Raw genomic sequence first — 12,140 nt, 5'->3', positions numbered from 1 at the left:
GTTTACATGGTAATTTCTACCTTCGATATTTCTCGTCAGGTATTAAAATATTTTCAAACTTCTGAGAAAATATATTTTTTAAAATTCTACCAGTTTTTAGATATTCCAAGATTTCAAAATTTAGGTGGATATCGGTTTGAAATTCTTAAAATTCTTTAAACATTTTCAATAGTTCCTTTATTCGGTATAAATACATTTTGAAATGTTTAAAATATGCAAAGTATTTAAACATTCGACAACTTAAATTCGTTTATTTTATAATAAATAATTAAATTTATCGAAAAATTCCAACATTCTCAAAACTTGAAGAATTCCTCATATTCTCAAAACAAAATTCGACACACATCACTACCGCTTAGCTGGTGAACGTCACGGGAATTCTGTCGGATTCCAGTGATCTTGTGAGGCGAAAGATATTCCTTCCATGTAAATAGAATCAAATATTTACTGTAGGCGATATTTATGATAAAGAATATCTAAATATGCAAACTGTCAATGTACTTCTTCGAATGTATATTAATCTGTTAGCTATTACGAAAGTTCAGAATAAATTTCTTACCCCTGTTTCGAACGTCTGTGACATCCAGGTTTTAAAATCTGGTCAGAACGGACAATTCTACTAAATCCGACGGTCACATTGGCAATAGCAACGGGAGGGTGGTAATGGTTGTTTTTCGAGGAGTCATAATGACAGGTGTTAGGATAAATTTTTCCATCTTATGTTTATTGCTTCATGTATGCACTGGTAAGTTATTTGAACTGAGTTTATATAACCCTATTTTACAATTACAAAACAATGTCATTAGTCTACGAAGTATACCAAGTCTGTTTATCATTTAATATGCATATGAAAATGAGTCATTGTCTTTTCCAGGTGAGAGTTATTTTGTAACACTTTCCGATAACGGGCCAGTGGTATTAGGTGCAAATATCACATTTAAAGCAGAATTGTTTACTTCTTATGGAACATCGCCATCAGGAACATTTCGTTTTCGATGGAGGGACAATGCCATACCTGCACATTTTAGTGAGGTTAGCTGCCACATTTGTTTTGTTCTTTTAATGTACGTTTACATTTTTTTATGTTTTGAGCACAGTCTAAAGAATCTACAGCTTAAACAAAATAAGATTGTCAGTACATACATGTTTCTACAATCACAGATTTATAATCATGTATCTAATGTAATGAAGTTAGTTGGCATTGTTTAAGTAAGGTATAGTAACAGTAATTAAAATAATAAACCAGAGTCATGCTGTAGTATTGTGAAGTTGTTCCTGATTTGTAATCCTGTCCAAGTAATGTGCCAGTCACTTCTTTCTGTTCCTTCTGATCAGGCTTTTTCTTTTTAATTCTGCAGAGTGAGGGACCAGAAATAGTTGCATTTTGGAATGTGTCATATCCTGCACATTCATATGGACCAGGACCTTATGAAGTTGAAGTTATAGTAGACAAATCTACCATTTTCTTTTTTCCAATTAGTAGCCAGAGAATCAATTTTAATATTACAGGTAAGGTGTTAAATAATTAAGGTCTGTTTATGCATTGATAACGTTAAGACTTTTCTAATTAATTTAGTTTTAAAGGCACTGAACCAACATAACTATTAAGTAATACTGAATAAAACACTGTTGCTTCAGAAGGGATTGTATTACTTTGGTGTGGAGGTAAGGACTATCTGTCAGTTGGCCCAAACTTATTAGGCCTATTACCTGAGGATGGAGGCAAAGTCCAGTGTCCGAAACGTTTTGAATAAAAAATGAGGTGATGGGAAATGGCCAGAAAGTCAATAATTGTATGATATTAATTGTTGAAATACTAGTTAGCTGTGAATATGTAAGAGTGGTAGGTTTTTGTTGCTCTTAATAATAACACATGCTTGCATACAGATTAATCATTTTGGTAACCATGTATTTAATTTTGTTTGTAGCTCTACTCAATGGACAGATGTCACTGATACAGTCACAACATCTGAGGGAGACTGAATATGTATCTAGCGGAGAAGAAGTATCTCACCGTGTTGATCTGACAGAGGCAGATGGTGCATTCCTTAAACACAGTGCTACAAGTATTTTGACATACTGGTTTGTGGACTGCATTTACTATGGCCAGACACCAGGATATGTATTCAACTTCAACTATACTCAGCCTGGAAAAATGCATCATGTTGAAGCGCTTGTAGTAGCCTCATATGAACCTCCAATCACAACTACAACCCCTACCACAACAACTACAAGTACTACCACTACTCCCATTTCCCCTAATACTACTGCTGTTCCACCATCAATGAAAACAACAACGACAGTTTTTCCTACTACCAGAACAGCATCAAGTACTGTTACTACTGCAGCTCCTGGGAAAAATAACACATTTGAAATAAATTCCAATGAAATCAGCAGTGCTATGCACATGTTCCCTGTTCAGAACTCAAGTGTTATGCCAGTTCCAGCTCCTGCTGTTAATCAGCCTAATAGAACACTGGCAAATTACACGTTTTTTGTTCCCTATGTGTGCCTCAATTCATCCATTGTACCTCCTGATCCAAATAAAACATATGGCTACTTCCACAGGCGTCTAGTTGTCAAGGGTAAGTGGTGAGATTCCTATATGTTTTATTGTCAGTATTCAACTTTAATGAAAATGCTTAACGTTCACGAGCATGGGCATCAGAGTTTCTCCATTTGTTAGGTACAAAACAGTAAATGTCAATAGACTAGGAACCTGTCTCCATGCATTTTCTGCAAAATGTGCATAAAATTAATGCATATAGTGGATGACATATCTGTTTGCCCCTCTGTCTGCAGAATGAAGAAAAGTATCATTATTTCTCAAGCAAATGAGGCATATGGCCTATTAGTACAGATAACTTCACAGATGTTATTTTGATATGACAGTAATTTTCTCATTTGTAAAATATGCTCAAGAGTATATGAAATAAATGCATAATGAGGAAATCATGTCTCATCTTAAAAACTTCTAAGTAGATTTGGATGACTTCTGTTGTTGGAAGACAGTGTACTAAGAGTTACTGTAAAGCAAGTAAAGCTATCCTTGTGACATGCCGTTGAGGCCCATAGGGTTTTTGAGACATCAAGGCTTTCACATTTTCTAGACACTCAGCTCACAGATGGCAGTGAGATCAGCCTTATGCACCGGCCACCCTTTACCCCCAGGAATATTCCTGATACTCATTTCTGTTAAAGGCTGAGGGCCCAAGGACCAGAGTATGACTGGAAAGATTAGGTCAGTAGAAAAATGTAATGACCTCATCAGGAATTGAACCCACTACTTTCTGGCCTGTAGCATAGTGCCTCAACCAACTACACTATCACGAGCCCCTACTAGAACTTACCTGGAAGTTTTAATAATAGTAACATCTACTTTACATGAAGCCAAAACTAAACATTGTAAAATTTCCTAAATATGGCTCTTGAGGTAGAATGTAGACCTTACCAAGACCAACAGTGTTTATTTGAAATGTTCTCAATATATCAGGGTAATTTATTACATGTATACATCTATAATCAAAAGGACTATTTCCACATCCTAGGACCTTTGCTTGTATGGATATATGGAAAATAAAGGAAATGAATTAATGAATAATGAAATAACACAGTTGTGTTTGCAGTAAGTGAAAATCAATGGAAATGAGTTATGGAAGATAGGGTAGAACATGGCAGTAACTGGAAAATACTCGCACATGTATTTCTTCAGAGTACAACTTTCCATTCTTGTTATGTTTTTTCTGTGTTCAAGAAATTAAATGTTGGTGTCTTTTGTTGCTGCAGCTCCAGTAGCAAATGTTTCTGTGTCGGGTTCAAGTTGGCTACAGCATGGAGATATGCTAAACCTTCAGGTGCAGTGCAATGGTTCTGCAATGATTGAGTACTGCATCAGAATTTTACCTGGCTCATATAATGTCACAGGTAGATCAACTTTTTCTTTTATATAAAACTTGAAACCTTAGGTCTGATGCATAGTTTTTGAATGTCAGAATTTATGGTAGTGTGAAGACCTAATACTGTAATATCATAATTCTGAGTTGTGATTGTTCTTTAACTTGAAAGAATAAGAATAAGTAATACTGTAGTACTGTACTTTATTGTTAAGAGTTGTGATATTTTCATTTTCTGTACACTGAATTTGCAAGAATTCATTAACTGTGTACTTGTGCAGGCAAATGTAAACCTAGTTTGAATTGTCTGTTGTGGGGGGGGGCATTTCTACTTGGTTGAGCAGAAACAAAGATGCTAGAAAGAAGAAACCATGCCTGATGAATGTTGTAAAATATATCTCAAAAGCAGAGCCACTAGGCAACAGCTATCGGCTTCAGAAATTTAAACTGGAATAAATTGGATCTGAGTGTTATGTTAACAATAATGAAAATCTGAAAAATCAGATAGTTCAGTTGATCCTCTCTCACACAAATTTAAATTTGTGTTTGGTTTTTATTTTCATCTGAATGTATAGTGTGATCCCATGCTTTTAAATGAAGAGAAAGAACCTTATAGTATAATTCTATACTAGTAATATTCATTCTGTAAACCAAGTTGTTGTATATATAGAGTTTTAAATAAAGAACTCACATTATTATCTAGAAACTTGACATCTCTAATTTCGTAGTAAACTTTAAAAATTATGTTCACATCTGTATTGCCAGCCAATGTAACTGTGTAGCAGAGACAAATATGAATAAAAACCTGTCACTTAAAGCTCACCAAGCTTCTGTTTACAAACCGAATTGCTCAATAGTTCAGAATGTTTTGCATCAATTAGAAATACAATAAACATGAAAACATTCATAAAATTTAACATTCTGATATTAGGACCCAGAGATTCAATTAGTAATTCAATTAGAAATACAATAAACATGAAAACATTCATAAAATTTAATATTCTGATATTAGGACCCAGAGATTCAATTAGTACAGTTAACTTCTGATTACAGAACCTACTGAAATTTATAAACTTTCTCTGTATTTCTCCTCCACACTAAGAGTATCATACTAGATGTGATGTATAGCCATGTGATGATGCATTTTGTTAGTTTGATCTTAAAAGTCATATGTAATCGCAGTCTTGATATGCATAACTCTGAAGTTCTTGTTTGTTGCAGGTAATGAGACTTGCCCATCTTATGCATCGAGGTCACATTGCCAGTTCCTAGTAATGCATTATTTTCGTGAACCATCACTGTATACTGTCTTAATCATTATCAGAAATGATGTGTCCAAGATTGTCACAAAAGTTGGAATCAATGTCTATGAAGGTGAGAGGCTTCTGCTTTTGTTTCTGCAGCTATCACTTTGTTCATATATCTTTTTTCTGGAGTTTTGAATTTTACATATTGCTGCTTGACATGTGTTTAAGGACCTCTTTTGCAGTTACTGAAAATATAATGAATGTGATTTTATTATAGGGATGTCACTTTGGCCTTCATTTATTCACTGTGTATATTGATCACCTGAAAGGAAATGATCCTGGTTTAAAATTTTATACAGACACTTCCTTCTGCAAATGACCAAATATATTTTCGAGATAGCAGTTCATGAATTGCATCAGAATATACCTATATTTTTATCAGATAATGTACAAGTAATTTCCCAATTTTTGTAAGAGAACTAATGTAATTGTGTTCAAAGGTTATGTTTCACTTCAGCGTGAAGTATATAGTTGGCTAGCAGGAAACTAGGTGAATGACTGTATAAGAAAACTGATGGACACAGCTCTGAAACATAATATGTACTACTAGTTATGAGCACAGCATAATCTGTGAATATTCTGGAAAGGACAGACTCTGATGAAGTGGATGAACATCTTGGGTGACAATTCTATAAGTATAATATAAACTCCATCGTAAATGTAACACTTTATTGTAGTTCTTGTCCCCCTTCTTTCACACTGCATCTTTCGGCCACTATCAGCCATCATCAGGTGTATTTCACTTCATGTAGCTGTCACACTGCACCCAATATTAACACACGTGAGCGGCCTCCGTAGTCTAGGGGTAATGTTCCCACCTCATGACTCAAGGTACGTGGGTTCAAAACCGGTGGAGGTCGTGGAATTTTTAAGGGCGGAAAAATTCAGGGAACAAGTCCTCTGGGAGGGACTTTAAGCCGTGGGTCCCGTGTCCTAGATTTACGGCACGTAAAAGAACCTCATGTCTCTAGGAGACCTCTGAGCTAAATTTGGCAAAAAGTTTCCTGCCCAAAGTAGTTTCCAATGCCTCCGGTAGATGGGGAAGTATTAGGTACCACTGCCAGAGGAGGGGGGACCTCTCTGACAGAAAGGGGCTAATAGTGAGCACCAGTACTGGTAGGGTATGGAGACAGTAGAAATTAAAAGGGGGACGCACAGTGGACCAATAACTGGTCTAAGTGCATGGGGAAACCCACCCCCTCAATACTGAATACTGAACATACATGAAGTGAAATACACCCGATGATGGCCGATAGCAGTCGAAACATAGTGTGAAAGAAGGGGGACAAGAACTACAATAAAGTGTTACGTTTACGACGGAGTTTATATTATACATATAGAAGTGTGGAATGTAACAGGATGCTTAAATATAATATTGGGTGACAAGTTTTTTGAACTTATTCCACAGCCTTTATACCACTGATTCCTCCTGTGCATGCTGTTACATAATTTACTGTTCAGTAGTCAGCTGTATATATCTGAGGAATCAAGTATTCCTTTCTTGTTACAGTAACAAAGCGTGCTCAGCTGTCCGTAATAGTGGTTCCAGTGTCCTGCAGTCTTATAGCAGTGATCCTCATTGTGTTTGGTGTGGCATACTATGTTCAGAGCAAAAACAGGCAAGTACAGTAAAACCAGGTGAAGAGTCTAACATTCAAATTATTGGCTCCCAGAAATGCCCCCTAAAGACTTTTTATTGTTGTGGGAACTGCACAGTGAGGTCACGTTTAGTGGCTTGCGTGTGTTTCTCATGCCATCAAGAATGTTTGGGAAATTGATCAGCTGACAAAGCAGAGTGAGACGGCCCTAAAAACTTTCATTTGCCTCTAAAAGGAGTAGGTGGCAAGCTAGTGAGTTTTCAGTTAAGTGCGGTACAGGAAAGTTTTGTGGAGCTCAGTGCAGTGCAGAGAAGTTCAACAGAATTTGCTAAAAGTGAGTGTAATGCTGTAGAGTAGTGAGCAGAGAACTGATGTGACGGCATACGTGGTTGCTACATAAATTGATGTTACAGTTGGTGTCAGAAGTTGGTTTGAAGATGAATCCAGCATTACAAGTAATTTGATGCAGTTAAAGTAGTTGAGTGGCAATAAATAACTAAAAAAGGGACATGAAAATTATTGGTCAAGAATGACTCAGAAGTTAAATTAGTATATACAACAAGGCTGGCCAGAGCAGATATGAAGGGATAACTGACACCCTAGACAATTAGTTGGAACTTGTCATGGCAGAAGTTAAACAGCAGGCTAAGAATCTTTGGGAGAAGATCAGTAATGGGCTGTAGGTGACCTGACATGACCTGGAAGCTACACATCAGGTGTTTGGGATGCTGTTAATGGTAGTAGCAACCTGAATGTCATGGAGGCAGTGGGAACATGGACCAGCACCGTTATGGCGAAGCCACTGAAAGTTGACAATTTAACATCTTGGACAGTATTTCACTACATGTTTGAGGCTATGACCGATCACATGGGTGACTGCACCATGAGAAGGCCACACATCTATTCGCCATTTTGTAAGGGAAAAATGTTTACCTCTTAAGTATTGCTCCAGCTGGAGTGGTGTATGGAAACATCATCAAGGCAGTGAAGGGTCATATCCCGAATGGAAGGGCATCACTGACTGCAATCCCTTCTACAAGAGCTACTAAGCTCAGTGGGACACACACATAGTGAGAAACAGCATACTGGAGGGCCACTGGAAGTTGGCCAACAGATGGTTCAAGACCGCCCAAATAATTATTCCCTGGAGCAAGGTGATGGAAGTTGAGCTGTGTGGAGAATTTTCAGGACATCTACAGTGGTATTTTGTAATGTATTTAACTCTTAATATTAGGCTTATGCAAGTCTCAAATTCTTTTAGAAGAAAAACATTCTTGATTCAACTTTTATCTCAGTCTCTTGCATGAAGCATACAGAATACAGGCAGTAGCTCTTGTTAAGCTAGTGAACTCTGTGAGGCTATGATGGGTAGGACCAGGAGTACACACAGAATTTTGGAGGATTCTGTTGGGAACCATCCACTTTGAAGATGAGGAGGTGGAAGGATGGCTTTCAGATAGATTTTAGGGATGTAGATGGTGAGGGTATAAGCACTTTGTCCAGTGGCAGGCATTGGTAAATGGTGTTGAACCTTTGGAACTATTACCAGTTATGTTTGTAATATACTAACTGTTTAGGTAAGAATCTGACAGCCATATCGTTTGTTCACCATCTTACAGATATGAATCAGTGGAACCAACATAAACAGTATCTTTGGTTCTTTTCCACCCTGAGTGTTATATGTTTTTTTTAAGTGCACACTGTAAAGGTGTCAATGTATCTCATACGTAGGGTATCTTTTCAATATATCTTTTCGTCCCTTACAGGTACACCATAGAGGTAGCAGATTTTGATTTTGGACAAGCAAATGATATGGAATACAAAACATTTAGAGAGAGGCTTCGAGAATCCATGTCCAATGCCGTGAACCGTTCTGATTTACCAGAACCTGGTGGTTCATGGTCACCAAGTCGCAAGTATGGTCCAATGAACTGAGAAGGCAAGTATATTCTCAGTGCTAGTGTTACTTGTTATGAAGTGAAATGAAATGATTGAATGTGATATCATTGATATTAAAAGACCATGTTTGTTTTGTATATATTCAATTTGGAGTGCTGTGAAATATTAACTGTTGTACAGCTTTAAATAGTTGTGTTTTTTTTAGTTTTAGTTATTATCTCAGTATTTTTTCAATGAAGTACATTATGATGTACTCCTCTCGAATACTATCGGAAAAATAAAATGAACTTCGTCTTGTGATGATAATGTGTTGTGGTTTTATTGTATTTCATGGGTTCTGTGGTAATGTTTTATACAAGCTCAATGTTGTCAGCTCTGAAGATAGTTTATTTAGCTTTATGTGATGTACTGTATAAGAACTGGATTAAAACCAGTATGAATTAATTCTGCACTTAATGAACATAGAAAATTAGACACTTCCTTTATGTTTGTGTTGTGAAACTTTAGAAGCATGTTAGCACATAAATTCATGAACTTCTGATGCACTGTAATAAAGAAAAGTAGTTTTATTGTATACTATACACTGAACTGAGTGATCTTGATTGCTGGTGTAATACAGCATGGCGATTAGCATAAATGTGTTTTGTGAAATGAATTATGTGCTTTTGATTAGAAGAAAATTTACAATTGGTACTGGATTAGTTGAACTTCTACCTCTGCATCTGTCAGAACTGTTACATCATTCTGAGTGACAGTATATCCCTAAAAACTCACCTTGTTATCTTTCAGACCTAGTAAACTTAGTGTTAAAATATGAATTGTAAAATTGAGAAATAGAGAAATGCCTATTAGAGCAAAAGACTATAGAATAGTTGAGAAAAGGTATTTTGTTCATATGGACCCTAGTTCAAACAGTTCACCATTTTTGAATTACAGAATCTACTTATAATATTGTTGCATATACACCTATTGCTAGGCAAAGACCTTGAAGCAAACAATGAGTACAGCCATTGCTGTGCAATAGGCAAATAAACAAAGGGCCATTTCTGAGCATGGCTCAGTAAACACATTCCTGCGGAAACAATATCCAGGCTATCGCTAGGCATCTACCCATAACAACAATTGAGGGACTGTTGGAGGTGGTGTTTTCTGTTAGGTCTGCTCAAGGCTATATAGTGAGGACCCCAGGCTGACTGGGAGAGTTGAGTTGAGATATATTCACTGGATAGTAAGAACTGAAGAATCTCCACTGTTAGAAGCTGTTGGTAGGGAATGGTTGTGGGAGAGACAGCAGGCTGGATAAAGACTTGGCATGTAGCAATTTGTGAAGTGTGGAGATCAGCGATAGCGCTGTAATTGTCATTCTACTGTTACCCCAAACACGTAACAATGTATAATAAAAATAAGTTGCATACCCACGTTTGTGACTGTACTAATACTGTTCCTGACTTGTGTCAAATAATATATAGTGTTTTTATTGTATGTACCTCATTCTACATTAAGCATATTTATGATACTTAAGTTGAAGAATGCTATCGCTGTAATCATACTTCAGTGTTTCCATCAAGATAGGTCATCACATGATGTGGTCTTTTCCATTTTCTCTGTCCTCTCACATGTAGTCCTCTTGTATGTGTTCTCTTATTTATATTATGCCTTACTTTGCTTCTCTGCCTTGTTCTTAATCCCTGCAGTGATTCTTCTGTAAAGATATTCATTTATGTGCTGTACATTAATTTGTAATTCTCTTCAGTGTTTAACCATTGTCATTTAGTCATATTTTATGCATATAGAAGTTGTTTTATGAATAAAATTTTTTGAGCTTAAACATGTAATATAAATATACAGAATCAAGTACTGCATGACACATAATTTTGTAGCGTTATTTGCTGCTATGTAATATATGAGAAAATATGCATTGCGATGTGTACATATTCATTTCATGACAACATTTTTAACTTTATGCTTAGAACAATGTAACAGAAAACCTGGCACTTAAATGCATATGATATGGCAATACATATATCCCTAGATCTGCAAACGTAATTCATTCAATGAAGACTGTAAGGTGTAAATCAGATTTTTGTAAAATGAGGGATACCTGTATTTGAGGAAAGAAAAAATTTAATGGGCACAAGGTTTAGTAGAAATTTCATCTTCAAAAAGTTATCTTCCTTGAATAATGCTTGTTCTGGGAAACATACTTCAAATTTTACCCGTAATATATATTGATTTAAATTTTACAGGGGACACTGTGTAGTTAATTTTTGATTACATTTTTCACTTCACTGGAAACACCAAGGAATAAAAATGTTAATATGAAAATCATAAATTTAATAGAATGATGCTTAAATCCAAAAGTGTTAGTATTACGTTGAACTGATATGTGCCTCACCACTGTATCCTGTCAGTATCAGACCCATTAAGTGCCCTATACACTTAAATATGGTATGCTACTCTTAGCACATAAAAGGTGAAGTTGGCCCTGTGCTTAATTAAGCTACATGCCATGAGGTGTACGATGGAGTAGAGGTATAGCTTCACACAATCGTGACAGGCATTCGGTAGGAATGAGGGGTCAGACTCATGCCCTTGCCACCTGATCCAAAGAAATAACCCCTGGTACCCAATGGAGCGGAAGCTGAGTAGGGTCCAGAGCCAGTCTGGACACCGTGGGGAAAAGAAAAATCTCTTACCCCTGCTGGGAATTCAATCCAAATTCCTAGGCTGTACAGCTTACAACCAGTTGCTGTACTGGCACTCAGCAAGGGGGAAGTAATTTTACTACATTGCACTATGATGTAACTTGGATTGAGCTCAGTGGAGTAAACCGAGGGGATTTCTGTTACTGTACAATTCAGATACTTCATCTTCTTGCTTAAGTCCCATGACAACAATTTGTACCCACGGTTTTGTAGGATTTTGAAAATATTAAAGAGTAATTAAATCATGAAGGGAAAAACAGGTACAGCAAAATAGACTACATCGAAGACCAAGGAATAGGTGGGATCATAATGTAGTGTGTTCAGTACAAGGAAATCTTACGGCAGGAAAACTCTTCACATCACCTTATAGTTTTTAATATGAGGGGAGTTGAGTAAATAGGTCACAAATGGAAGTAAAACAACTGCAATGGATGTAATAGGTTCCCTATGTGTATCAGTAGGTAGCAGCACAATCCAGCTTTGTAACAGTCTAGGTAGCAGATGCAAATGTTCAGAGGCTGGTTTTAGTAGTCAAAATGGTGACTGCTTCAGGAGTATTCTACCGAAGAGCAGCATGCTGTTGTGTTTTCTATGGGCAAAAGGATTCAATGCAAAGGATATTCATNGTAGTCAAAATGGTGACTGCTTCAGGAGTATTCTACCGAAGAGCAGAATTCTGTTGTGTTTTCTATGGGCAAAAGGATTCAGTGCAAAGGATATTCATAAAAAAATGTTTCC

At 36.6% G+C, this 12,140-nt stretch overlaps 1 protein-coding gene across 1 annotated transcript; it reads left to right on the top strand.

The window, feature by feature from the left end:
• Positions 1-513: 513 nt before the first annotated feature.
• LOC111868050 lies at positions 514-11,154 on the top strand. Its single transcript, XM_023858409.2, has 8 exons — positions 514-745; positions 875-1,032; positions 1,359-1,509; positions 1,929-2,585; positions 3,787-3,924; positions 5,115-5,267; positions 6,711-6,819; positions 8,565-11,154. Exons 1-8 carry the CDS (start codon positions 664-666, stop codon positions 8,731-8,733), a joined length of 1,617 nt encoding a protein of 538 aa, XP_023714177.1. The 5' UTR covers positions 514-663; the 3' UTR covers positions 8,734-11,154.
• Positions 11,155-12,140: the final 986 nt, after the last annotated feature.

The sequence above is a fragment of the Cryptotermes secundus genome, unplaced genomic scaffold, assembly GCF_002891405.2.
Source record: "Cryptotermes secundus unplaced genomic scaffold, Csec_1.0 scaffold97, whole genome shotgun sequence".
Classification (NCBI taxonomy): domain Eukaryota; kingdom Metazoa; phylum Arthropoda; class Insecta; order Blattodea; family Kalotermitidae; genus Cryptotermes; species Cryptotermes secundus.
The sequence above is the reverse complement of the archived record's forward strand: the minus strand, read 5'-3'. Positions and strand labels throughout refer to the sequence as shown.